General features: G+C 44.1%; 2 protein-coding genes across 10 annotated transcripts in view; one reads left to right on the top strand and one right to left on the bottom strand.

Annotated features, from left to right (window-relative positions):
• The window catches only part of kidins220a (kinase D-interacting substrate 220a), a 103,405-nt gene extending 80,875 nt beyond the window's left edge, over positions 1-22,530 (top strand). For all 8 annotated transcript variants that reach the window (XM_036962710.1, XM_036962716.1, XM_036962715.1 and 5 more), the window contains 4 exons: positions 4,090-4,227; positions 17,168-17,266; positions 18,156-18,371; positions 20,632-22,530. In XM_036962710.1, coding sequence (XP_036818605.1) covers positions 4,090-4,227; positions 17,168-17,266; positions 18,156-18,371; positions 20,632-21,672 — 1,494 coding nt within the window. In that variant the 3' untranslated portion in view covers positions 21,673-22,530. The remainder of the gene's footprint in view (positions 1-4,089; positions 4,228-17,167; positions 17,267-18,155; positions 18,372-20,631) is intronic.
• A 1,155-nt stretch (positions 22,531-23,685) lies between these two features.
• id2a (inhibitor of DNA binding 2a) lies at positions 23,686-25,877 on the bottom strand. 2 transcript variants are annotated; one of them, XM_036962717.1, is made up of 3 exons: positions 25,410-25,877; positions 25,071-25,136; positions 23,686-24,527 (listed from the first exon to the last, which is right to left on the bottom strand). In XM_036962717.1, exons 1-2 carry the CDS (start codon positions 25,758-25,760, stop codon positions 25,080-25,082), a joined length of 408 nt encoding a protein of 135 aa, XP_036818612.1. In that variant the 5' UTR covers positions 25,761-25,877; the 3' UTR covers positions 23,686-24,527; positions 25,071-25,079. The 2 variants fall into 2 exon arrangements, with proteins under 2 accessions (XP_036818612.1, XP_021440155.1); XM_021584480.2 differs by having other exon boundaries at positions 25,075-25,136.
• Positions 25,878-27,075: the final 1,198 nt, after the last annotated feature.

The following is a 27,075-nucleotide window of genomic DNA, read 5'->3' as shown; positions in this document are numbered from 1 at the left end:
CCAAAAGCCACAAAATACACCTGAATTGAATTATGCAAGTATGTAAACACCACAGGAGCCCTCTTACATTTGGGAACTTTACAGTCTTATTGGTCAAACTACCGTGAAAATAAAGTCTCTCGCTACCTCATTTATGCACATCAACAACGACAAGATCGACAACCAATGCTAGCCATAGCAAAATGAGCTAAAATCTAAGGAAGGAACATTAGATTAACCCTCTCAAACTTTTTCAGCTAGTAGGCCGTCAAAATTGCTCTGATAAACAATAGGGAAGTTTTGCTTCCTCATCCTGCCAATGCTTGTCCCAACCAAGCACCCAAGCTAATTGGCTACGGTTGGCTAGTTTGCTAGTTAGCTACTTCCAGACGCAAATGAGAACACCTCACTCTGACCATTTTACTCGCTGTAGCAGAGCTGGTTTGACTATTTACATGTTACCTAGAGCATTCTTGACTGTTATTTTTTTTTGCCTGCGTTTACTGATGCTGGTCAGCAGGTGTTGCACCTTCGTAAATGTATCAGTTATTCTGCACTCTGGCACACTCAGACTAGAGTGCTCTGAAATCGGAGTAGATAGCCAGAGTGAATTTGCGTATGCAAGAGAGATGCTAACCGTCTAGCTAACGTTAGGCTCTGTGTTTTTAAGCTTTCTACATAAATAGATAAGCGAGCCTATTATCCACATTATGACTTGTGATCATTAGTTACATTCGTCCAGGTTTTTTTTGTCCAGAATATCGAGTCGTTGAAACTGAAACAGTGCATCCCGAACAAACAATGTACCAGGCCAGCTGTGATTTACAACCTGATAGCAGAAGCAGTGGGTCACATTGACCTTCAGGTCCATTATGTCATCTCGCATGACATGTACCCCTTTTCTTTCCTCCCAACGTCTTTTCACTCTCTAAGGATTGTGTCGTCATGTATTTTATTTACATCCCATACTAGCTTGAGTTATTCTTATATCCAGTGCCCCCTTACCCGCCCCGTGCCCCGTTCTGTGCCTATGTCCAGATGTAATCGCTGAGGATGCCAGAGAGAGCCTCCCCACCCCCCACTAGCAGTGATCTCCCTATGGTAACGCAACAGGCTGGTGTGTAGTGTTGGCATTAGCTGGAGCGTCTGTGTCCTTCCGTCTTGACTGTCACAACTCGACACACACAAAACGCACACCAAAATGCTGTCCATGCACTCGCACGCACGCACACACAGCTAAGCGCTTTCATCAGGCCAGATACACTAACATGGCTTCACAAGCAGACGGGGTATGTCAGTGACAACGTCATGTCTCATGCTGAATAGTTGCACCGGTGGCTCCCCTGTTTGTGGCCAGCACCGGAGCGAATTGTAATAGCTCAGTCCTATTTGAATGCGAGTCTCATTGTCCGGGAGTGAACTAACCACTGTGCGAGTGCAACTGCTACCATTCTATACAGTGTCTGCATGTAGGGAGCACATTCATATACAACTAGTGCACAGGAAGGTTGAAGCAACTAAAGGCTAACGACATGGCAATTAGTAATGGATATACACATTTAACAATGGCCAATGTCTCAGCTTAGGTTTCCTTTTGGTAGTAACAATGTGTCTGACTGACTTTTTCTGTTCACTATGGAAGTCCAACAGGAAAAGGCCTATATGCCTACTGTCCTCACTGATCCGTCTCCATCTCTTTCAATTCCCATCACCCTCTGTATCCCACCCTCTCTCTAGCCCTCTAATACTCTCTCCTCTCTCTCTGTTGGTCTGTGTATATAGCACAGTCTGTGTGTGTGTGCAGTGGGCTGCCCAGTGTAATTGCCTAGCCCCAGCTGATGAATAGTGTACCGGCTATATCCCCATAGGGCTGGATGAGGACGGGATTAGCATCAGAGGCTAGCAGGACGGAAGCAGCAACTCAATGTGCACAAGGGCTTATCTTCTTGCAGAGATGCTTCCTCCCTCACAGGCCTCTGTTTCCTCTTCCCCATCCCTCTGCTGCCCACGCCCCGCACCACTGTAATTACAGCCTTATCACACACAGGGAGCTCACACACACACAGTTACACACACTTGTGTGCATACACACACACACTCACATGCGTGTACGTAATGGCACATCGTAACACACTGACACAGTGTACACAGTCACACATCCAAAGTCTGGGTGGAGGACCAGGTTTTGAGGCTTCCTCAGAATGGAAACTTCATATTTTCTGTGTTAGGGGAGAAGAGTGCTCTCTTTCTCTCCTCTCCGCTTCACTTTCTCTCCAAACATCACGCTCTGTGCTGTTCGTCCTCTCTGCAAAGATCATCTTCTGAATGTCCTCTGTTTCTAAAAATATATCTATATATTTTTTTTCGTTTCCTACTGTAATAATTTGAAACTAAATGGCTTCTCAGTTTGTCTTTGCATGATGGAATGTTGTAAAAGTGCCTTTGCCTGCTGTGGTTCAAGATAAACGTCTTGTTTTCTAGTCTGACGTGAATGTGTCTCCTGTTCTCTTGCGTTCTATGATGACTTCAGCATGTGGCCTAATATCCTGTCTCTCTGTCTGTCTGTCTCTCGCTCTCTCGCTCTCCCCAGAGCAGTTTTCGGTCACAGCCTGTCAGGTACACTCCTCTCTTTGGATTTCACTGTCTCTAACTTTCTCGCCACCTTTCTACCTCACCTCCACCAGCTAATATAACACGCCATGCTTTTCCCTCCGTCCGACATGCATTAGACCTCCACAGATAATGTGTTTTCCTCTAGATAAGGTCGTTTCATGTGGTTGAATGTACAATATTTCTAGGATTTTAGGCCTCTTCTAGGTCATCCAACGTATGATGTGTCACTAGAACGTTTTGGTTGCCATGTTTGCGAGACTCAATTTAGGAACATGTTTCAAAATGCCTGTCAAGTAGTCTAATTTCTACACCCAAGAAGCAGAAATCATATGGGCCATCATTATTGAGGAGCTCTACAGTCTACGAGATAATTGCTCTCTCTGGTGCTTTTAATGAAAAAGGCTGCAGGGGCCATGCTAATCAAACTGACACAAGACACGTCTATAAAACTTAACAGGTAAAGTTGTCTATGTTCCTTTGATACTTGTTCCTTTGCATTAGCAGACATGCAGATTAGTGTGCTACAGCAAGTCTTGACTGCTATAGCCACACACACACACACACACACGCACACACTATTAGTGCAGAGTGCAGCTGATACAGCAGTACGCTACACTCCTTCAGCACTGTCTGTGTACAGTAGCTAACCTCCCTAACTGACCTTCACCCTCTGCCTCCTTTCACAGAGAGACCCCCCCCCCCCCCCCCCCCCCGTTCTGTTCGGCTCTGTTAAGACGTCTACAGCTTATTTTCTCTAACAAGCACTCGCAGCGAGAGAGCAAGCACAGACGTCTTCTAAGCCTCGCCGCCTTCTCGCCCATGTCGACAAAGCTGTTGTTTTGTTGTTACTCAGTCTGAAACCATGTCCTAGTGGTATTAATAGAGAGAAAGAGAGAGCGGGGGGAGAGAGGAGGAGGGTTGTTGTGTTTTGTTTCACTGCTAGTGGGTGGCATGTCAGGCTAGCTGGGAGTCTCTGGTTCGAGATCATTAGGGGGGCGAGGATATTGGCTACTCTTCTAGCTTATATGAGGGGGAGACGTGCACACACACACAGCTCATGTGTGTACATTGAATACTGCACTACCATCTACAGTGTTCAGATTAACATAAAGACCCCCAACAGAGCCCATATTGCACATCTGGTGCCACTTTAGGTACAATGCTCTTCTATTGTTACCTCACAGGTGCTTGCACTAACAAAGATAATTGCATTTTGGTGTTGCTTGCTCTTTTGTCTTTGTGCCATGCTGTGAAAAAGGGACTAGTGTTCCTGGCTGCAGTGAATAAGATACTCCAGTGTTAACCTTCGTCCATATTAACCTAGCTGTGGTGGTTGTAACGCTACGCTGTGGTGGTTGAAGCATTGCTCTAACCGTATGAGTCGTTGCAGTGGTTGTAAATGATCCATGCTACGCTACTTAGTCAAATGGTGATTCTGACTGTCTCTGTCTGTCTCCCTGTGCGTGTGTGTGTGTGTGTGTGTGTGTGTGTGGACAGGGTTCTGGCTCCGGGGTACCAGGCGCCCCTGTGGTACTCCTCAGCTCTCTGAACACGGACGTGGTGTGTGAGCGCGTCACACACATCGACGGCATGGACCCTAGCATGCTGGCCCAGTACACCGCCACCATCAAGAAGGTGAGGCCTGCTATACACACACACACACACACACACACACACAACCCTCATATACACACACTCGGCCTCCTACGTTTGCTTATACAACACTTCTGTCATTAATGTGTACTCAGATGCGTACTTTTCAAAGCATGCTCCGATGCAAGCTTCAACTGAAACCACATAAAATACATCTCAACATTTCTTGAATGCCATCGGGTTTTGAGCTGAGGTGAGAGAAAATCATCAAGGCTAAAACCGGCACTTTTACTGAAACGTTGATTAATGTGCACTGTCCCTGTAAAAATAAAATAAACTCAAACTCCGACTTTGGAATGAAATGTTGCCCACTCGCATCGCATATGTTACCTGAATACAATATTTTATGTTGATACGTTAATAAATACATACTGTGTTAATTTTGGCATGTTTAACTGCCTAGAATATCCACTGTAGTGTGCATAGACCAGAGGCTGGCTAACGAAGAATTAGCTGCTCGCTAGCTACCCATGAAGAATTTGTAGCTAACGTTAGCCAGCTACTGACCTAACAACATTCGTTTTAGGTCACTTTTACATGTAAAACTAGCTGGCTGGCTAGATTAATAGGATTCACATATAGCTAGCTGATAATTATGAAGTTACAAGCTCACGTTTGCTTTATGTAGTTATCTTGTTTAGTTTGTATTGTTCAAAGTTAATGCAGTAGCATGGGAGTGCGCATTGCTTTTCAAATGTAAATTTGTATGTACTCAAGTCCTCCGAGAACAAACTTGCAGCATGAGAGTGTGGAGCATGGTAGTATGCATACTGATCAACACCCAAGGGTTTAATTTCTGTCTGTATTAAAGTTCTAATGCAGCTGTTTTTATCTCAATATTAAATCATTTCTGGTTAACAATTCCATACTGTACTGTGATTGTTTTCAATTAAAATGGTCAAAAAGAAACAAAATTAGCTTCTTAGCAAAGAGCAATTTCTCAAGCAAGGTTTTTTGCTAGGACTGTCTGGGAGTGGTTGGAGTGGGGAGGGGAAAAGTGAAAGCTAGCTGTTATTGGTAGAGAGGTTTGGAACTTCTTTCTTATTGGTCTATTAACTTGTAGCGGTATTTATTAGAGAGGGGTAAAGAAAGCTTTTGTTCGGGCGCCAGGCAGGTATTAACCATGCCGAAAGGAAAAGAGTAGAATAGAGAGAACCACTACCAGACCCACACACATCAGCAGAAGAGACTGCCTAGAGTGTAGCCTGTTTACCAGATAGCCAGTGGAGAGAAAAGAGAATACACACCATATAAAACCCACATCACAGCACAGGGGTAACCCAAACAAGAATACCTCATACAATAATACTAATACTAATAATGGCAGAGCAATTCAACAGCAACTTCATACAAGAACGAACCCAGCCATCAACATAGGATTTGCAATAATCTGTATTATTTTCTAGTGGATGAGTGCAGAGGGTATGAATGTGGGGGGTGTTCATCGACACAACAAAGGCCTTAAAAATGTCCAGTCTTCTCGGCCACATGTCATTAGTACATCTCAATACAGTTCACATAACAATACCCAATTTGCAAGCAACCTCCCTTTTAACTAAAATGTCCAAATACTTCTGGCAGGGCAATAATAGTCCAGCTCTAATGAACTTCAATAGGAAGTGCATTGGAAAAATAGAGAGTCTGTTGCAGGGTAAAGCACTGGAACGATAGAGGGAAGAGAAAAAGAGAAAAAGAGAGATCTTAGCTGTGGTCTTCAGGCGTGCAGGTGTACTGTCTGACTGTCCGATGGTTTGTTGGTTTGTATGTTAAAGCTTCGCAACAATGTTGCTACTAATCCATGCGATCCATAACGGGCGCGGTCCCAAACGAAAACAACCACGACCTAGAGCGATTACACCGATGATTGAGTTAAACACTCTATAAACTACACACGCTGAAACCAAACAAAACTTCTGCAGCACAGCACACACAATCAAACTGTCGCGCCACCAAAGAGCCCCTCCCCAAAGAGCTGAACGAGCTCTCTTTATTTTCTCCTTCCTTACTGCTCATGCGCTCTTAAAGTGGCAGTGCACGGTGAAGGCTCCGTGCAGATTTCGCCACACTCCTCCCCCCATGAAAAAACAATGCCTGTAGAAACAGAGAGGATGCAGGCTTTGACAGGTTCATGTTCCTGCTACACAAAACCAGGGAAGTCCTCCTCATCAGAGTCCTCCACGAAGAGGTCCTGCAGGTGTTGCTTTTGCCTGCGATCCAGCTCTTCTGCCGTAGGGTAGCAGGGCTTTAGGTCAACAACATGCACTGTCCTGACATCTTCCCCAGTGTCCTCCAAACAGACCAAGTAGTTCACTGGTCCCAACTGCTGCACTACACGGTATGGACCTTTCCATCTCGAAGCTAGCTTGGCAGTGAACTTCTTAGATGCCTTTGACAGATGATGTGAACGTACCCAGACACGAGACTGGGGTGGAAAACACACGTCTCGTCTATGTTTGTCATAGTTTCTCAGCTGTCGTTGTTTGGCTTTGGTTTTTCTGGCCTCCACTCTGGCTAGCAAGGTGTGGTGGTGTTGTACGGCATCAAACGCTGGGCAGTCAGGTGAAACATTCGAACTTTGCAAGACCCTGTCCATCGGACCTTTTAGTGGTCTTCCCAGGTGGAGTTCGGCGGGAGTGACCCCAGAAGTCTCCTGCACGGCAGAGTTCAGTGCAAAGCGAAATTCTGGAAGATGCTGATCCCACCTTGTGTGCTGATCCCCCACGAATGAAGCAATCATCCCCTTCAGGGTTCGGTTTACCCTCTCGGTCAGGTTGGTCTGAGGATGGTAGGCTGTGGTCAGCTTGGCAATTACACCCCAGTAGGTACAGAGCTCTTTGTATATTCCTGATATGAACTGCGGACCACGGTCAGAGAGGATTTGGTCCGGAATTCCGAATCTGGTAAAAACCTCCCTTCTCAGAATTAGAGCAATGGCTGATGCAGTGGCTTTGCGGAGGGGAAACAACTCCACCCAGTGTGTGTAATAGTCCACTACCACCAATAAAAATTCATTCCGTGTCCCCCGGCTGGGAGGAAAAGGTCCCATGAGGTCAATTCCCAACATTTCATTTGGATGGTTCACCACGGTCTGCTGCATTTTCCCGGCAGGTCTGCCAATGTCTGGTTTGTATTTCTGGCAGACTTCACACTGCTGTACAAACTTCCGGGTATCAACCCACATGCCTGGCCAGTAAACCACCTCTTGTAGTCTTCGATAAGTTTTAAAAACTCCAAGATGGCCACTCATGGGATTGGCATGACAAGCTTGGATTATCTGGTCACACAATGTAGAGGGAATGAAGACGCGATACTGGGTGCTGTGTATTCCATCTCCTCTTGGAGTTTTTCGATACACTTTATCCTGAATTATGCTATACTTATCATTGAAGCGACTCTTGGAGTCTTCTTCAGACAGACTCTTGTGGATCGCCATGATGGCAGCATCCTTCTGCTGTGCTCTCCATACACTCTCATCATCCAGAGGAAAGGAATCATCCAGACATTTAGCGGTAGTATAGGTACTGCACAAGGGAGGACAAACATTGGCAGTCTCTGTAATCCGAGAAAGGGCATCTGGTACAACGTTCAGTTTTCCTTTGCGATACTCAATGATGAAGTCAAACTTCTGCAGTCTGATAGACCAGCGAATAAGACGGCTGTTGGTCTTGCCTGATGCCAGAACCCACTGCAGAGCAGCGTGGTCTGTGACAACGGTGAAGATCTTTGCCTCCAAGTAGTAGCTCCATTTCTCCAAAGCCCAGACCACAGCGAGGCATTCCCTTTCAGTCGTTGAATAATTCCTCTCGGCTGAATTAAGGGTGCGACTTGCATAGGCAAGAACTTCTTCTGTTCCAAGTCCTGTTTGTTGAGCCAAGACTGCTCCAAGTCCTGTTTGACTTGCATCCGTGTACACAATGAAATGAGCATTCAGGTTAGGATGTCCAAGCACTGGAGGAGTAATTAGACTGTTTTTGAGTGCTTCAAATGCACCTTGGCATGCAGGGGTCCATTGGAATTTCACACCTTTCTTCTTAAGGTGATTGAGGGGTTCGGCTACCTTTGAAAAGTCAGGCACAAACCTGTGGTACCATCCAGCCATACCCAGAAACCGCTGAACAGCCTTGAGGGATGTGGGAATTGGGAATTCCTGCACGGCTGCAACTTTGGCTGGATCTGCATGGATACCTTCAGCATTAACCACATGACCAAGGAACTTGAGTTCTGGCAGACAGAAACGACACTTCTTCAAGTTCAAGGTCAAACCTGCAGCCTTTAGTCTGTCGAAGACGGACTGAATGTCTTGCAGATGATCCGCAACAGAGGAGGAGTAGATTATGATGTCATCCAGATAAACAAGACAATTTCTACCCCTCAGATCTCCCAGGACAGTCTCCATCAACCTTTGGAAGGTTGCTGGAGCATTCTTCAAACCAAAAGGCATGACTTTGAAGGAGTACAAACCAGCAGGGGTGACAAAGGCCGTCTTGTCTTGACTAGCGTGATCCATTGACACCTGCCAATAGCCACTGTTCAGATCCAGATTACTAAAGATGGATGCTCCTGCCAGAGATTCCAGTATGTCATTTATGTTTGGTAGAGGGTAGGCATCGCTTTCTGTTATGGCATTCGGCTTCCTGTAGTCCACACAGAATCGATATCCACCATCTTTCTTAGGAATCAGGACAACCGGAGAAGCCCATCTGGAAAAAGAAGGTTCCACAATTCCATTCTCCAACATGCTTTTGAGCTGTTCATTGAGAATGGCCAGTTTGGCGGGGGACAGCCTGTAGGGACGCTGCTTAATGGGGACCTCATGCCGGGTATAGATTTTGTGTTTGAAGACGGTTGTACGGCCGAGTGTAAGAGTACAGACCTCACTGTTCACGTCCAACATCTGGGATAGCTGCCACCTTTCATCATCCGACACACATGCCTGTTCCACCGCTTGTTTGATGTAGAAATCAGCATCAGGTTTGCCTTTGCTCTCGGATAGAAGGGGGGGTACGGCGGTAATCAGGGTGATAGTTGGGTTCTCAGACTTCACTGGTGGAACATGTTTTTGTCTTTGTCTCTTTATATTTTCTCTGTTTCTGACTTGACCTTGTCCGGACTCTGCATAATGTAGCAGGCTCCAACCTGAAATCAGTGCATTACCAGGTTGAAATGGATGAGGCTGAGAATAGTCAGAGTGCAGCCGATAGGAGGGTTCGGACATCGAGATGGTCAGTCCACTGAAGAACAGGAAGTCTAGGCCAAGGACTACAGCAAATGCAAGGCTTGAATCTGCAAGAATAGCCACAGGAAGGTTAATAGTCTCACCATGCAGTTTTATTATTATACTAATCCAGCCCAAGGGAGTGGTAGGTTCTCCATTGGCCAAGTACAATGGTCCCTCCTCCCATGTTCGTAGCTCCTCATGAGGTAATGCCATGTTCTGCCACAGGGCCTCTTGCATCAGGGTGTAAGATGCCCCTGTGTCGATTATGGCCTTCCCTCTCCAGTTCCTAACAGTCAGAGGAACCAATAGTTGTTGCGGAATAGGAATAAGACCGCTAGCTGTGCTGTCTAAAGGCTTCATGGTGGGCATTAAGGCTGACCCAATTGTATGCAAGCCACCACGCCTGTCTAGACTTTCAGTCTTCGGTCCTTTCCGACCTTTTCCTGAATCCTGACGCTGGACATAGAGCGGGCAAGAATCTGGAGGATGTTGGACTTTACACCTCCAACACATAACTGGACTTTTGTCCTGGATCTTGGGTACAAATATCTGAGACGGTTTAGCCCCAGGAGAGTTATTGGTATACTGGGATGAGGGAACCGGGTTTTTAGTTTGGAGGTGGCGCTTCCAGTCCTTCTCAAACTGAGTCCCAAGCCGCACCAGATCATCCACATTTTGCACACGTTCTCGAAGTTGACTAGCAAGGCGGGGAACCATGTTCTTAAGAAGGAGTTTGACCATCTCCTGCTCAGTAATGTCAGCCTTCCATCTTCTACATAGAACTCGATAGGAGAAGGCAAAGTCCCGTATGGGCTCTGCTTCACCCTGGACTCTGTTACGAACACGTTCCGCCAGTTCATCCCCATAGTCCTCTGAGAGGAAGGCTAAGAGGAATATTTTTTGAAACTCCTCCCAGGTTGACACATGTTCACGGGCTATCTCCCACCAGTCTCTTGCTGTACCATGGAGAACACTGCGGAGGGTGGCCAGAACCTCCAAGTCAGTAAGGGGCCGGATAGAAAGAAAATCATTACACTTAGATAAGAAAAACAGTGGATCAACATCATCTTCTGGGCTGCCAAAAGTGGGGAAAAGGAGTTTGATAGGGAGGGAGCGCTCTAGAGGAGGCATGACAGTGGCAGCGGGAGTTCTGTTGTTTAACAGTATCTTCAGAGGGGTTTTTGTAGTACTACCTGTTCCTATTACCTTACTGGCCAAGCCAGTGGCAGAGGTAAAACCTGAGGGAGGTGCAGAAGATTTGTCCAGAAGGGAAAAGCACTGCATTACCTCCTGGTGCAGCCCTTCCAGTTGAAGGTCTGTGGCCTTCTGTGCTTTTTCCATCTCATTAACGGTGTCCTTTTGAGTCTGTTCAATCAAAAATCGTAGTTCCCCTGTGAGAGAGTTCTTCATGTCCTCCATAACTTCCTTCAGATAAGAACACACTCCCTTCACAACAGAGGCTGACTCCTCTGCTCTCCGTTTTTGTTCGTCCTCAAGAAAGAGTATGACTTGATGATGGTTAGTTTCCATTTGTGTTTTGAACCGGTGCAGTTTTCCTTGAATATCCTGCTTCAGAGAATCTTGTAAATATTTCTGTCTCTGAACAATTTGTTGTTGGTTTTCCTCCATTTGACAGGGAAGGTAATCCAACCTCCTCTGCACATCTGTCTGATGAGCCTCCACACATTCACTGAGTTTACGAATGGCATTCTCCTGCATTGTCAAACTATGATTGGTGTGTGTCCATTGATGTTCCAGTTGTCCAGGGATCACAGAGACACCTCTCCCAGTCTCTCTGGACAGGGTAACCGGAAGGGTTTGAGGAGAGGGTAAGGGTGGAGATGTTATAGGTGAGCCAGAAGCCTGGGGATTAGGGGCAGTGCTATCCAACTCCATTAGTTCATCGAGTCCTTCCTGAATGAAAGAATCCCGAACATGATTACCATCAGGTGTGTCCACATTGACACAGTATGGGGTTCCAACAAAAGACATGATTCAACCTTGTGTGGATGGTGTCATGGGTGTTTCTCTTCAAGTCCCTGTTTGGGCGCCAATTCTGTAGCGGTATTTATTAGAGAGGGGTAAAGAAAGCTTTTGTTCGGGCGCCAGGCAGGTATTAACCATGCCGAAAGGAAAAGAGTAGAATAGAGAGAACCACTACCAGACCCACACACATCAGCAGAAGAGACTGCCTAGAGTGTAGCCTGTTTACCAGATAGCCAGTGGAGAGAAAAGAGAATACACACCATATAAAACCCACATCACAGCACAGGGGTAACCCAAACAAGAATACCTCATACAATAATACTAATACTAATAATGGCAGAGCAATTCAACAGCAACTTCATACAAGAACGAACCCAGCCATCAACATAGGATTTGCAATAATCTGTATTATTTTCTAGTGGATGAGGGTATGAATGTGGGGGGTGTTCATCGACACAACAAAGGCCTTAAAAATGTCCAGTCTTCTCGGCCACATGTCATTAGTACATCTCAATACAGTTCACATAACAATACCCAATTTGCAAGCAACCTCCCTTTTAACTAAAATGTCCAAATACTTCTGGCAGGGCAATAATAGTCCAGCTCTAATGAACTTCAATAGGAAGTGCATTGGAAAAATAGAGAGTCTGTTGCAGGGTAAAGCACTGGAACGATAGAGGGAAGAGAAAAAGAGAAAAAGAGAGATCTTAGCTGTGGTCTTCAGGCGTGCAGGTGTACTGTCTGACTGTCCGATGGTTTGTTGGTTTGTATGTTAAAGCTTCGCAACAATGTTGCTACTAATCCATGCGATCCATAACGGGCGCGGTCCCAAACGAAAACAACCACGACCTAGAGCGATTACACCGATGATTGAGTTAAACACTCTATAAACTACACACGCTGAAACCAAACAAAACTTCTGCAGCACAGCACACACAATCAAACTGTCGCGCCACCAAAGAGCCCCTCCCCAAAGAGCTGAACGAGCTCTCTTTATTTTCTCCTTCCTTACTGCTCATGCGCTCTTAAAGTGGCAGTGCACGGTGAAGGCTCCGTGCAGATTTCGCCACAAACTCATCTATTAACTACCGTCGGATGTTGTCACTAGGCAGGCCAAAGCTCCATCACACCTGTCCGCAATGGATGTGGCTGAAATAGCCGTATCGACAAAATTGAAGGGGTATCCACATACTTTAAAACACATTTTTTACTGCAATGGGCCTTTTAATAATGATCTGAGTAGGCTTTATATGGCCCAACAAAACAGCCGAAGTCGCTGTCTACATTGAGCTTCCAGTCCATTTAGACAGGATGTCATTAATGTCTAGGCAATATATCAATTCCTGTAGACCAGGTATTCCCAAACTGTGTGACGCGTAGCAATGCCGACGGGGGTACGCAAAATAAAAATGTGATTCACATTTTTTTCTTCACATTTTCAAACGGTACATTTTCCAATGGGGCTACACATTTGGGTGAGTTTTTCTTTCTCGCCTGAGTAACCTCCGTTTCACTGCCAAAAATAAAATTATACCATCTGGTGTTTAGCGAAATAACACAATGTCAAATGTTTCATTGCTAAATTGTAATTATTTCACCACTAATGGCCTATTTATTGCCTTACCTCGCTTATCTTACCTCCTTTGCACAAACTGTATATATACTTTTTTTTTATTGTGTTGTTGACTGTATGTTTGTTTATTCCATGTGTAACCCTTTGTTGTTGTTTGATTTGCACTGCTTTGCTTAATCTTGGCCAGGTCGCAGTTGTAAATTTAAAAAATATGCCATGGGAGTTTTTGGAGTGAGCATAAAGATGACTTTGAGTAGTAAGACATGTATAAAAGCAACAGATACCATTAAGAAGGGGCTAGAAGTATCTTATATGGTGAGCTACCAAGTGGCTATGACAGGTAAGCCCCATACTATTGTGGAGGACTTAATTCCTCCTGCTGCCATGGATATGGCTGGGACAATACTGGGGGAAGAGGCCCAAAAAACTATACAGACAATGCCTTCATCAAACAACACTGTTTCACAACGCATCAGTGACATGGCAGGAGATGTTGCAGGACAACATGAGAGGATATTTTTAACGTACTGGACAGCTTTGTGACATCAAATGGACTTTGGAGGTCAAGATGTGTTGGTATCTGTACTGATGGCGCAAAGCCATGACAGGGAGACATAGTGGAGTGACGCATGTGTAAGCAGTTGCTCCCAACGCCACTTGGGTACACTGCAGCATCCACCGAGAAGCTCTTGCTGCCAGGGGAATTTGGACACTACAGTGAAAATTGTTAACTTTGTTAAAGCAAGGCCCCTGAACGCTCATGTATTTTCTGAATTATGCAATGATATGGGCAGCGACCGACCATGTAACACTTTTACAACATAGTGCTCTGGCTATCAAGGGGCAACTTTTTTTTAAAATTGAGAGACGAGCTTAATGTTTTCATTACTGACCATAATTTTCACTTGTCTGACCGCTTCCATGATGATGAGTTTCTCACACGACTTGCCTATCTGGGTGATGTTTTTTCTCGCCTGAATGATCTGAATCACAGGGATTCTCTGAAACTATATTCAATGTGCAGTACAAAATTGAGGCTATGATTAAGAAGTTGGAGCTCTTTTCTGTTTGTATTAACAAGGACAACACGCAGGTCTTTCCATCATTGTATTATTTGTTTTGTGTGGAAATGAACTCAAGCTTACAGACAATGTCAAATGTGATATAGCGAAGCATCTGAGGGAGCTGGGTGAGCAATTATGCAGGTACTTTCCCGAAATGGATGACACAAACAACTGGATTCATTATTCCTTTCGTGCCCTGCCCCCAGTCCACATATCGATATCTGAACAAGAGAGCCTCATCGAAATTGCAACAAGCGGTTCTGTGAAAATTGAATTTAATCAGAAGCCACTGCCAGATTTCTGGATAGGGCTGCGCTCAGAGTATCCTGCCTTGGCAAATCGCGCTGTTAAGACATTGATGCCCTTTTAAACCACGTACCTATGTGAAAGTAGATTGTGTAGAAAATTATTTAAGACTGAGACTCTCTCCAATACAACCCAACATTGTAGATGTATGTACATCCTTTCAAGCACACCCTTCTCATTAACCTGTGGTGAGTTATTCACAATTTTTGAGGAACAAATACATTTTTTTCTGTAAGATGGCTAAATAAAGAGCAAAATTATTGATTATTATTATTTGTGCCCTGGTCCTATAAGAACTCTTTGTCACTTCCCGCGAGCTATGTTGTGACAAAAATTCACACTTATTCTTATGGGACAGTTGAGCTAACATAGGCTAATGCGATTAGCATGACGTTGTAAGTAACAAGAATATTTCCCAGGACATAGACATAGACATCGGCAGAAAGCTTAAATTCTTGTTAATCTAACTGCACAGTCCAATTTACAGTAGCTATTACAGTGAAAGAATACCATGCTATTGTTTGAGGAGAGTGCACAGTTTTGAACATGAAAGTTATTACTAAACAAATTAGGCGGGCTTTGGGCAGTCTTGATACGATATTTTGAACAGAAATGTACTGATTCATTGGACTAAAACTTTGCGTGCACACTGCTGTGCACACAATATCTAAATTGCACCTGGGCTGGAATAATACATTATGGCCTTTCACTTGCATTTCAAAGATGATGGTACAAAGAAAATACAAAATAACTGTTGTTATTTTTCTTTGTATTATCTTTTACCAGATATATTGTGTTATATTCTCCTACATTCCTTTCGCATTTCAATAAACTTCAAAGTGTTTCCTTTCAAATGGTACCAAGAATATGCATATTCTGCTACAGGCAGTTAGATTTGGGTATGTCATTTTAGGCGAAAATTGAAAAAGAGGGAGGGGTGTGTGTGTGTGCAGGCTTACAATTATGGTTAAAAACAACATTTGAGAGTGTGCTGACCCTGGTGCTAGAGGGGGTATGCAGCTGGAGGTTGATTGTTTGAAGAACCACTGCTCTAGACCCCAGTCGGCCCACCTAACAACACTTTAAGTGAGACATTGTCTTTGTAAAATGATTTATTGTTTTGTGAGGTGCAGAACCGGGGACACATTTGTTTCCTGAGGAAAGTATAGCAATGTAGAGTTTATACAAGCTCATGTTTGGAAATGTGGCCCAGGACTACTGTATACCATCGGAAGGTAGTAGCCACCCTTTGCATGGATGATAGCTTTGCACACTCTTGGCATTCTCTCAACCAGCTTCATGAGGTAGTCACCTGGAATGTATTTCAATTAACAGGTGTGCATTGTTAAGTTAATTTGTGGAATTTCTTTCCTTCTTAATGCGTTTGAGCCAATCAGTTGTGTCATGACAAGGTAGGGTTGGTATACAGAAGATATCCCTATTTGGTAAAAGACAGAGTCCATATTATGGTAAGAAAATCTCAAATAAGCAAAGAGATTAAGACATGAGGGTCAGTCAATGCGGAAAATCTCAAGAACTTTGAACGTTTCTTCAAGTGCAGTCGCAAAAACCATCAAGCACTATGATGAAACTGGCTCTCATGAGGACCACCACAGGAAAGGAAGACCCAAAGTTACCTCTGCTGCAGAGGATAAGTTCATTAGAGTTACCAGCCTCAGAAATTGCAGCCCAAATAAATGCTTCACAGAGTTCAAGTAACAGACACATCTCAGCATCAACTGTTCACAGGAGACTGCATGAATCAGGCCTTCATGGTTGAATTGATGCAAAGAGACCACTACTAAAGGACAGCAATAAGAAGGGACTTGCTTGGGAAAAGAAACATGCTCAATGGATGTTAGACCGGTGGAAATCTGTCCTTTGGTGTAATGAGTCCAAATTTGAGGTTTTTGGTTCCAACCGCTGTGTCGGTGGCGTGATGGTGTAGGGGTGCTTTCCTGGTGATATCTTTAGAATTCAAGGCACACTTAACCAGCATGGTCACAGCATTCTGCAGCAATACGCCATCCCATCTGGTTTGCGTTTAGTGGGACTATCATTTTTTTTTCAACAGGACAATAACCCATAGCACACCTCCAGGCTGTGTAAGGGCTATTTGACCAAGAAGGAGAGTGATGGAGTGCTGCATCAGATGACCTGGCCTCCACAATGACCTAACCTCAACCCAATTGAGATTGTTTGGACTGCAGAGCGAAGGAAAAGCAGCCAACAAGCAGCCTCTGCCTCTCTCAGCATATGTGGGAACTCATTCAGGACTGTAGGAAAAGCATTCCAGATGAAGCTGGTTGAGAGAATGTCAAGAGTGTGCAAAGCTGTCATGAAGACAAAGGGTGGCAACTTTTAAGAATCTCAAATATAAAATCTATTTTGATTTGTTCAACACTGTTTTGGTTACTTCATGATTCCATATGTGTTATTATATGTTTGATGTCTCCACTATTATTCTACAATGTAAAAAATAGTCAAAATAAAGAAAAACCCTTAAATGATTGGGTGTGTCCAAACTTTTGACTGGAACTGTACATTTGGGCCTACTTTACTCAATTTATGCCCACTTATGCCCTAATTTATACAGTATGGGGCAGATTCCCGGACACAGATTAAGCCTAATCCTTGAATAAAAATCAAGCTTGATGGAGAATCTCCATTGATAGTGCTTTTTAGTCCAGGATTAGGTTTTATCTGTGGCCGAACTGGCCCAATGTGCATGTATTTGATCAGTCGTGATCATGTCTCTCCCTTTCTCCGTGTTAGGCCAATGTGAATGGCCGGGTGCTGTCTCAATGCAACCTGGAAGAGCTGAAGAAAGAGATGAACATGAACTTCGGCGACTGGCAACTCTTCAGAGGCATGGTAAGACAAAGCCTCCACCTCCGCTTTTAAATACTCAATATCCTCCTTCTATTTCTTTGATATGTACATTAATATCGATTTCCTGATTTATTATTATTTCTTTTTTTTATTCACCAAATTTGTGTTTTGTTTTATTGTCTTCTAAAAAAAAAATCAGGGCATCTTGTAATACATCTTGAGCCTTCTCTGGAGACATTGGAGGGTTTTATAATCCGTATTACGAGAACGTCTGCAGTCTGCTCCGCTCGCTCGGGGGGCTGGAATCAGGAACACATGTAGCTTGCGTTGATCAGATGTCCGTTTGTGCCTCCTTCCACAAACGAATGTTGTGTTGCCAGAACGTGGCCAGCCAGCGAGCCATCTGGTCCAAGATGGCTGAGATTTAGATGAAGGAAGGTTATTGTCAGTGGGAGCTGCAGTCAGCCAGTCTCCATGCAGTCGAGGGGTCTGACTCTGAATAGCTGCAAGGTTTTACAATAAATTGCATTTTTCCCTCTGAGCACTTCCCAAGCCATCTGATGTGGAGACCGGACCACTACTGTATGCATATAGGCCCTATAGAGTTGACATCATATATATACTCACCATCTATTGAACTAAAATACTAAACTAAATACTGACTTCGTGTTAAAAGTCTACAGTATTAAGATGATGGTGATGTATTGTGTGCTGAATCAGTGTGCAGTGTGCTGAATCTATTCCCATTGGTTGTGTGTTGTTCTATAGAGTTTGTAGTTGTATGTTGGTTTCATGGCTAGTGTTTATACTGTATATTGGCTCTGCAGCTGTAGATATTTCCTATGTTGAGTCTATGTATACCTTGTGGTGACATGTTTGCTCTGCACATGGCTGGCTGTATGCTTCTCTCTCTAACAGTCCCCTCTCCCAGGTGATGGAGCAGCGTCATGGAGAGAGCCAGGCCCTGCAGGATGAGTCTCATGCGGCCAGCGAGCAGGGCAGCAGCGTAGTCAACGTGGAGACGGCCAGGCACCAGGGAGCTCCCCACGAGGTGGGCAGCTACAGCTTCAACCTCAGCTTCGAGGAGCTGAGTAACGCAGGCCTGGGTCTGGAGGAGCCCCCGAGACCCACTCAGCACTGGCCCGTGGTGAGTTGAATACACACACACCCACTTGTATACACATCTGCACACACACACGTACACTCGTACACACAGACACTCATTGAGAAATACGGTACACTCACGTACACACACACACTGCAACACACGTTCATATGCACCTGCAGTACATACACAGACTCAGGTCCTGTCTTCTACTCATGAGAACAGATAAACACATTCACATACCCACAAAAATACACAAACATACCAAGCCATCCAAATACCCTTAAAGCAGACATGTAAGCAAGTACAGTTGCTAGTGAAAGTCTAAACACCCCTTGCAAAGTCTTTTGTATTTTACTTTCTTGAAATTATTATTATTATTTTTTAAACGATACAATTGTTATTCTTTTTATTTTTTACTACAGATCTGCACAACCTACTCCACATTTTCAAAGTTAAAGTAAAATTATAGAAAATGTTTCAAATAAAAAATGTCACCAACCACCTCAATTCGGTCTTATGTAACAAAATTTGAAATTGTGTTTTTTTTGTTGTTGCCTGAGATAAAAGTAGAGACTCAGAGCTTCAAATGGTATATCATACACTCCAGTTGAGGAACAATGGGAAAGTAGTTCTACTTTGAACGTTGATAAACTTGCACCCCACTTTTGAGAAAATGTTTTTTGTACATGTACTGGAGAGCTCTTCTTTGTCTACACCCATTCCGCATCGTTCACACCCTCTTAAGCCTTAGCCCCACCCACCTCTTTAAGGATTCACATGTCAGGCCACGTGGTTAACAGAGTGAGTAGTGTAGTAAACAACCAAAGATTTTCAAGACTAAAAGCGGTGAAAGTAGTAGCCTACATTAAAGAAAGACTACAAGTAAAAATACACTTCATCAAGTCCTCGGCCTTTATCCTAATCTGACTTTGAAAGTGTCCAGACACACATATTGTATAATTATTAGATGATGCTTACCCAGATACTTTGATGGGTCATGTGAAATAAATGCTATAACCCCCCCCCCCCCCCCCCCCCCCCCCCCCCAGTCCAGTCTCGTCTCAGTCCTGGATTTAATCTGCTTGAAAATCAGAGACAAGGTTTGAATATTGCTGTCCATCAATGATTCCCAACCAATTGTACTGTGCTTGAGCAATTTTGACAAAAACAATGGATTATGTTGCACTAAGAGTTGTGTAAGGTTGGTAGAATCTTATTCAAAAAGCTTTGTTTTCAGCACTCGGTGGCCATGTCCTGTGAGCTTGTGTGGCCTACCACTTCAAGGCTGAGCCGTTGTTGCTCCTAGACGTTTCCACTTCAAAATAACAGCACTTACAGTTGAACGGGGCAGCTCTAGCAGGGCGGAAATTTGACAGACTGACTTGTTGGAAAGGTGGCATCCTATGATGATGCCACTTTGAAAGTCACGGAGTTCTTCAGTAAGGCCATTATACTGTCAATGTTTGTCTATGGAGATTGAATGGCTGTGTGCTCAAAGTTATACACCTGTCAGCTACAGGTGTGGCTGAATCCACTAATTTGAAGGGGTGTCCACATACTTTATGTGTTGCCATAAATGTTGGTAGAATCTTACTAAAAATGATTCACATCTGTGTAATGGCTGCCAAAGGTACTTTCACCAAGTATTAACTCTGGGGTGTGAAGACATCCACAATCAAATCAATTTGGAAAATGTTCTATAATTCAATTTTATTTTGAAAATGTGGAGCAGGTTGTGTCGATCTGTAGGGAAAATATCCAGTTGAATCCCATTTTACATAAACATTTAAGGCAGCAAAAATGTGAACTGTGCAATGGGTGTGTAGACTTTCACTAGGCACTGTATACACTTACACAATCAGTCATTGAACTCATCAGAGCTAAAATAGCATGTGGATTTGGGTGAGATCACGGCAGTTTTGCCCTCCCCTGGTTGAGGAAGTTGACGTGGCGGATCACAAACACACATGCAGACTCACACCACCAAAAGGCAAGGCAAGGTGTTAGAAAAGCTGTTATTTTTGCCCTCTCTGTTCAACCGCCAACACGCGAACCTATACGCAAACATAAACTTCTTCTCTAGTATGGCTGTCAGTTTTCTCCTGTCATTATTAGTTCATTGGTGGCTTGCAGTGCTGTTAACTTGTAAATTCAAACAGCACCACCATGACCACAAACCCCATGAGATTGTGCTATTTTACCCAAACCAATAACGTCCATGATGCATCCCGTTCCCCCCTCAACCATAACAAAAACCTTTATACCGCACGTTCCCCTCTTCTCCCCACCCCTCCCCCAGGCGGCCACCCACCGCACCCCCAGCATGTCCAGCCTCAACTCCCAGGAGTCGTCCAACGATATCTGCAAGCTGACGGACAAGCAGCAGGCAGAGTACCGTGACGCCTACCGCGAGTACATCACCCAGATGACCCAGCTGGACGTGGCCGGAAGCGGGGGAGAGAAGCCCGTCCAGCCCCACCCGGGCCAGTTCCTCCAGAGCCGAGAGGCCCGAGACCCAGAGGAAAAGGACAAAGACGGGGCCGAGCAGGAGGGACGCAAGCCCTCTTTCTCCACCAAGAGAGGGGCTAAAGCTACGGATGCGGTCGATACAGATGCCCCCCTGGACCCCATCAGCGAAGAGGACGAGAAGATGTATTCCAGCTCCTCCAAAGCAGGGGGCTCCAAGGTGAAGGGAGCAGGGCCTCGATACCACAAAGTCCCCAGTGACGAGGAGTCAGACAACACCCCTCTGCTCCAGGAAGAAGGGAAGGAGGGGGGAGCCCAAGCGACATCCGACATTGTCCAGGACAAGAAGGACTCGTCTGACTCTGGGCTGAGGTCTGGTGAGAGCTCCTCGGACCACTCCCTAGAGGAAGCCGAAGAGGTTAATAAAGCAGACCTGATAGAGCTGGAGCTAGAATGTCTGGTAAAGAAGAGGGGCCTGCTGTCCAGCAGTCTGAGTGGACTCCAGGATTCCACCATCGCCCGCATGTCCATCTGCTCTGAGGCCCCGTCCGAGGGCAGCCTAATGGCCTCCAGCCCCGACGAAGCCTGGTTCCCCGCCAGCTTGTCCATGAGCAACCTCAACCACGCCTCCAGCACCACCACACTCAACAACAACAGCAACAACGCTGCCACCACCAACACCAGCCAAGACAACCAAGACACAGAGAGCTCCACCCCAGGCTCCAGCACTGCCTCAACCACGGGGCCCATCCACAACCAAAACCTGCGTGGGAACATCCTCAAGAGGGCCCTGAGCACCGGGGGGGCCCTCGAGGGACGCACAGGTGCCCCTGATGCCATTATTCTGGAGGATGAGAGGGAGAGTGTCCTGTGAGAGTGTCCAGGCCTTTGAGGTCCCGTAGATGTTGCTTGATGTGCTTCTGAAAAATAAAGGTCCTTACAAATCTGTTACATTGATATAGATGGCAATAAAAACAGGCCTATTAATCTGCAAATTAATTTTTTAAAATACTGAAGGTTGTTAGAAAATTTGAGAGAAAATGTTACAGCATTCAACCAAAATAAGCATGGATTAAAACGAAGGAGATCACCTTGTTTGCCAACCATAAAAATATGAAATAATGTGGGTTGATAAATGAATGTCCTGGCTTGTAGACAAACCAAAAATACATCAAGAACTCAGGATACATTTTGTGAAATAATTTGAAAGTTAATGACATCAGACTAATATGGAATAAGTCAAATTTTTAAATGTCCCTGTAATTCAGTTAGATGTTGTGCTGTCATGTTCGTTTTTGCTGTTGGAAAAGGGTAGTGAATTGTGGAGTGATGTGATTGTGGATCCGTATGAATGTTGTGTTTTTGGTGTGGTGTTGGTTCGATGTTGTATACTGTACTTCATTATAGCTTACTGAAAAATCAGAATTGGCTTTGTGCTTAAACTACATTTTCCTCAATTGTAGTTATCAAGTAGGCTACCAGTGAAAATGTGCCATGTTCAAACATGAGTTAATTGGTGTCGTATTGCTGTGAATTCATATGTGACTGAAAGGTCTTTTTTTCCAAACAATCTGATGTTTTGTGCTGTAATTATAGATTTAAAACCTATGAACAGTGTGGTAAACTACTGTTTCTGTGGTATGAAAAAGTGTGTTCCATGCACTACTGATATGTCTCAGGGTCTGAGCCTTTTTCAGAGTGCAATGTGAAACAATAAACATCTTGGCTGTCAGATGCATTTTCTTTTTTGAACTTCCTGCATAAAGTATAACAGTTCATAACTGGCTTCCCATCCCTTGAACTCTACTTTTCCTATGAGCTCAAGATAGACTTGTTTGTTGTTCAAAAATCTCATTAATTTCCCAAAGTCGGGTCCTGGGGCCTCCCCTGGGTTCACGTTGTGGTTTTTGCCCTAGCAATACACATTTTGAATCAACTGTAGTGCTAGGGAAAGAAACTAAACTTGCACCCAGGGGAGGCCCCAGGACTGACTTAGGAAAACCCTGCCATATAGAAAGGGTTAAAACAATTGCGTCAGCTAGACTTTATTTTCACCAGTAGGTGGCAGATTCTCCATACAAACCCACATTAGGCCAAAGACGCATCACTGAACGGTGGGCATGAACTTTCACTTGTGGGGAAAAGGTAAGGCGACCAAATTGGTTATGACATAATATACATATGCATAATACCTTGGCCAATCAATTTGACGATTAAGCACTTCCCTTCGTATGTTGGGCACAATTGAGAGTATGCTCTTCTGTGTAAAGGAACTCAAGCTTTCCAATTTGTGGGGAAATGGTGAGCCTGTGCTTTGTCATTCTACCTGTAAAAGTGGAATAATGTGCTGCTATAGTTTAGGCTTGCGCAGGGAGCAGTAACCAGGTAATTCGCCTTACTGTTGTCATTGCACGGTCAGACAAAACGAACATGCGTTTTCTAATCATTGTCATGACACAGACATCCTGAAATGTAGCACTATGGGTCAGTGTTTTTCTACAAAATAGTATGTCGATCTGCACTGGCAGGCCATTTAAAAATGACAATTGGTTTTGAAGTGTTTCTTTTCAGAAGTTAACAGCTTTGTGAGTCGCAGATTAATGCAGAATCTTATTGTCAATAAGAGAGGTTCTGTGATTGCACACAGGTGAGATAATCACATTTATTCCCAGTCTCCTATATGCCTACACCCTGGGAGTTTACCCAATCAGTGCGTGTTGAGGTAGAATTACGTCTTAATTCCTGAACACTCAAGATGTTCAGGAATTGAAGAGGCAAACTAGAGAGCGTTGTGTGAATTTGAGCAATGTCACTGTAAATGACGAACTTAGTCAATGAGAATGGTATAGCTTGTATAGCCCCTAAGAAATGACACAACAATTTCTCACCATTCCTTACATTTAATCATTCAGTTGACACAACTGTCATGAAAGATTGACATTCCCACTACAATGACTTCATTACCACCGCTATGGGCTGGGAATTGAAACTCATTTTGGGATTGTAGATGATCGTGACAACCTAGCATTGCAGAACCATTTTCAGCCAAAACATTGTGTCACGTTACCTTTTGTAATTCCAATCTCAAGAATTTCTGTCTATAGGCTACAAGTTTCCATACAGCTGGGAGACATGCTCAAAAATGCATTTGATTTGTTTATTATTTTTTTTTGTATAAAAACGTTACAATTTACATTATTACTTTTATAAAAAGTTTCAGCATAATTAAGTACAGCATTACACTTTTGCAGAAATGTGCAATTCCTGCAACTATACAAGATAAAACTGAGTGCACAAGGTTTCGCACGTTCGTTTTTTTTTGTGTGATTTTTTTTTTTTTTTACAACGTCCAGTCCATGTGCGAAGAAGAGTAACAATTCTGACAAGACAGACTAAACTATATACAGTAACTAACCAAGTTGCCTTCTATTCACTCTCCAATTCCGGAGAAAAAGCGAAGACTTCATGGGCGATAAGAGGAAATCCTTGTGACAATCTCTTATTTGTTTTTCTCCCCGTGTAGGGAGTATAGCGCGCCTTCCATTTCAAGAAAGGACCAAAACAAGTCTTAAATAATATGAGTGTCCGAACTGAAAACACATCACATAGATTGTCCTTTATAAGCAAAGTCTCTTGATTCAATTGAAGAAAATCCAGAACCCGAGGACAAAAATTTAGGGGGAAAAAGTCCGGTTCCCAGGTCCTGTGTTGTGTGTCTTAACCAAACACCTGCAAAAGATTGAGAAAGAGGCGTGTTTAGAAACTGCAAACAGGGCAGAGATCCGGACAGACTGGCGCCAGGGAGGAAGCCGCAGTTTTAACATTTAACCAAACACTCAAATACTGAGCAAACCCTGGGCTCCAGATGTACACACACACACACAAGCGCAGCATAGGGCACTTTCTCATTCAACTTCAGCCTACTATCTGGGAGAGAATCCGCCGAAATTGCAGTTCAGATGGGCTTAGCCTCTTGCACCAATTATGTAGACATTAGTAATAATCCAGACAACCATTTATTTTATATTACAGACGAGCGTTGCTGCGTTATAACACAATAACAAATAATTTGCCTATACTGTATAGCAAAAATGTTTGCAATGTATTCCGTTCAAATAGTGAACAAATTAACAATGAGATAATGATTAGCCTACTGTCGGAAATATGCACCGACTTTTCAATTTCGTTGAATTCTGCCACAACAGGCTGTGGGCAAATAGACAAACAAACCCCGGACATAATAGTACAGACAGAGTAGAGAACACAGCGTACCTACCCGCTTTAACGATGAAGATTCCTGCTGTCATCTGTTATCAGCTCTGATGGGAACTCCGGAGACTGAAAAACAAACATATATTCATTAGCACCGCCGCAGTCAAATACATGGTATTATTGAGATCACACACAAAAATGCCTACCCTCGCTGTTGATCATGGATAATGTTGATCATGGATAACATGCCTTTTGTAAACCAAATGGTGTAATTTCACAGTAGACCACAATTGCGCATAGTAAACGCACTCAAAATGCGCAGGCCAATAGGTAAAATAGACCCAAGCAAATGTAGCATCTTTGTTTATATTCTTCTGATATTTCAGACAATATCCTTACCTGTAATGACAAGATGCTGATATCTGTATTGAGAGTTGTTAGGGGAGTCCTGGATGTCGCTTGCCCCGGTCGCGGGTGATGGAGGCTCGTTATTGCGACATTGGAGTCAAGTGCGATCTGCAGGTCCAGAATATAGTCGATGACATGCTGCAGGATTTCCATCTTGCTCACGTTTTTGTTTTGAGGGATGCTGGGCACCAGCTCCTTCAGCTTGGAGTAGCAGTCGTTCATGTTGTAAAGCAGGCTTAATGGATCATCCACCGGAGTCTTGCTCCGAGAGATTCCCAGACTATGTTCAGACAGATTCGCGCTGTTTTTCCGGAAAGATCTTACTGGGCTTATTGCTTTCATGTTGAGACTTGGTGCGAGACGTTCAGTGCTTTCGATGAGAGGTTGGTTTTAGTATTCTTTCTGTTCCTTCGCAGACGGGTCGGTGAGCGAACGGACTGGATTTCCAAGCTGTCATTGTCGCTTATATAGCCAGCAGGCTGGGTTTGCAACGCAGGGGTTTTGTTTGTGCTGATTGGATGAGTAGGTTACGTCAATCCCCCCTCCTCGTGCCCTACCATTGGTCAAGACTGCCTCACAGTCTGGTTCCTCCTTTTTCTTCCGTGTTCTCAGCCAGTGAAAACGCATGTTGAAGGTGGCACCGTGAGAGCTCTTCAGCTCCGGTGGGCAATTTGGAAAATTGAGCCCTTACCTGTTTCTGATGATTCGTAATTTGGCATCACGAGCTTGTGAAGCTCTAGCGTGCATTTTTCTGCTGACTTTAATTGAATGTAAAATAAAGGGTGGAATGTTAACAAAGCTCTTCTGAAGGATTTAACGTAAGAATACTAAAATACAACATCTTATAATGATTTGTATCCATGTGTAAAATGCATCCGGATTTATAAAGGTGAAGGGGCTGTTACGCTCTAATTGTCACAATATCGTGGTTTATAGTCAAGATTAAAAGAGCTCGCTGTCTCTCACACACGCATTCCTTCCTCCCTCACACGCGTTCCGTCACTGTCTACATAACACTACAACCTTGTGATTAATTTGACCATTATCTCTTATTTGAAGTGATGTATAGCCTATAAGAATGTTCTATTTTTAAAGATGAAGAAATTCTGATTGCAGGAATTGTCCATTACAAATCTCAGGGCATGCCATCAGATGTTGAATGAATACATGGACCAAGCATGTATAAAATGGTGATAACAGAAATGTGAACTTTGAATGGGTCATTAAACTGAACTTTGAATGGGTCATTACAGACCCCGGACCGAGCCTACATGGCATGCTTGCTCACACACTGGATCAGTAGGGAAATATGGATTCTGCATAATAGGGAATATTTGAAATAAAACAAGAGGGTGTATGATTGTGCACATTACTGTGAGACATAGGTGATCACTGTCACAGTTTGAATTAGGCCACTTGGATGACGTCTGGATGGACACTGTGCTTAAGGTCCTCAATAATACCCACAACACATTTCGTCAGGATGGCAATAATGCAAAACACTGATTGAACAACAGATCCGTTGGTTGCAAAAATGTTAGGCTACAGTAGCATTGTTCTGTATTAATGAGGCTACATGCGGTTGCATTCTTCAACTGGTGCCGGGCACAGGGCTCCAAAGCTCGCGGAGTGATGCGGCACAAACTAATTGCACCCT

Source organism: Oncorhynchus mykiss, chromosome 25 (genome assembly GCF_013265735.2).
Source record: "Oncorhynchus mykiss isolate Arlee chromosome 25, USDA_OmykA_1.1, whole genome shotgun sequence".
Lineage (NCBI taxonomy): Eukaryota > Metazoa > Chordata > Actinopteri > Salmoniformes > Salmonidae > Oncorhynchus > Oncorhynchus mykiss.
This window is presented reverse-complemented; position numbering and strand designations above follow the sequence as displayed.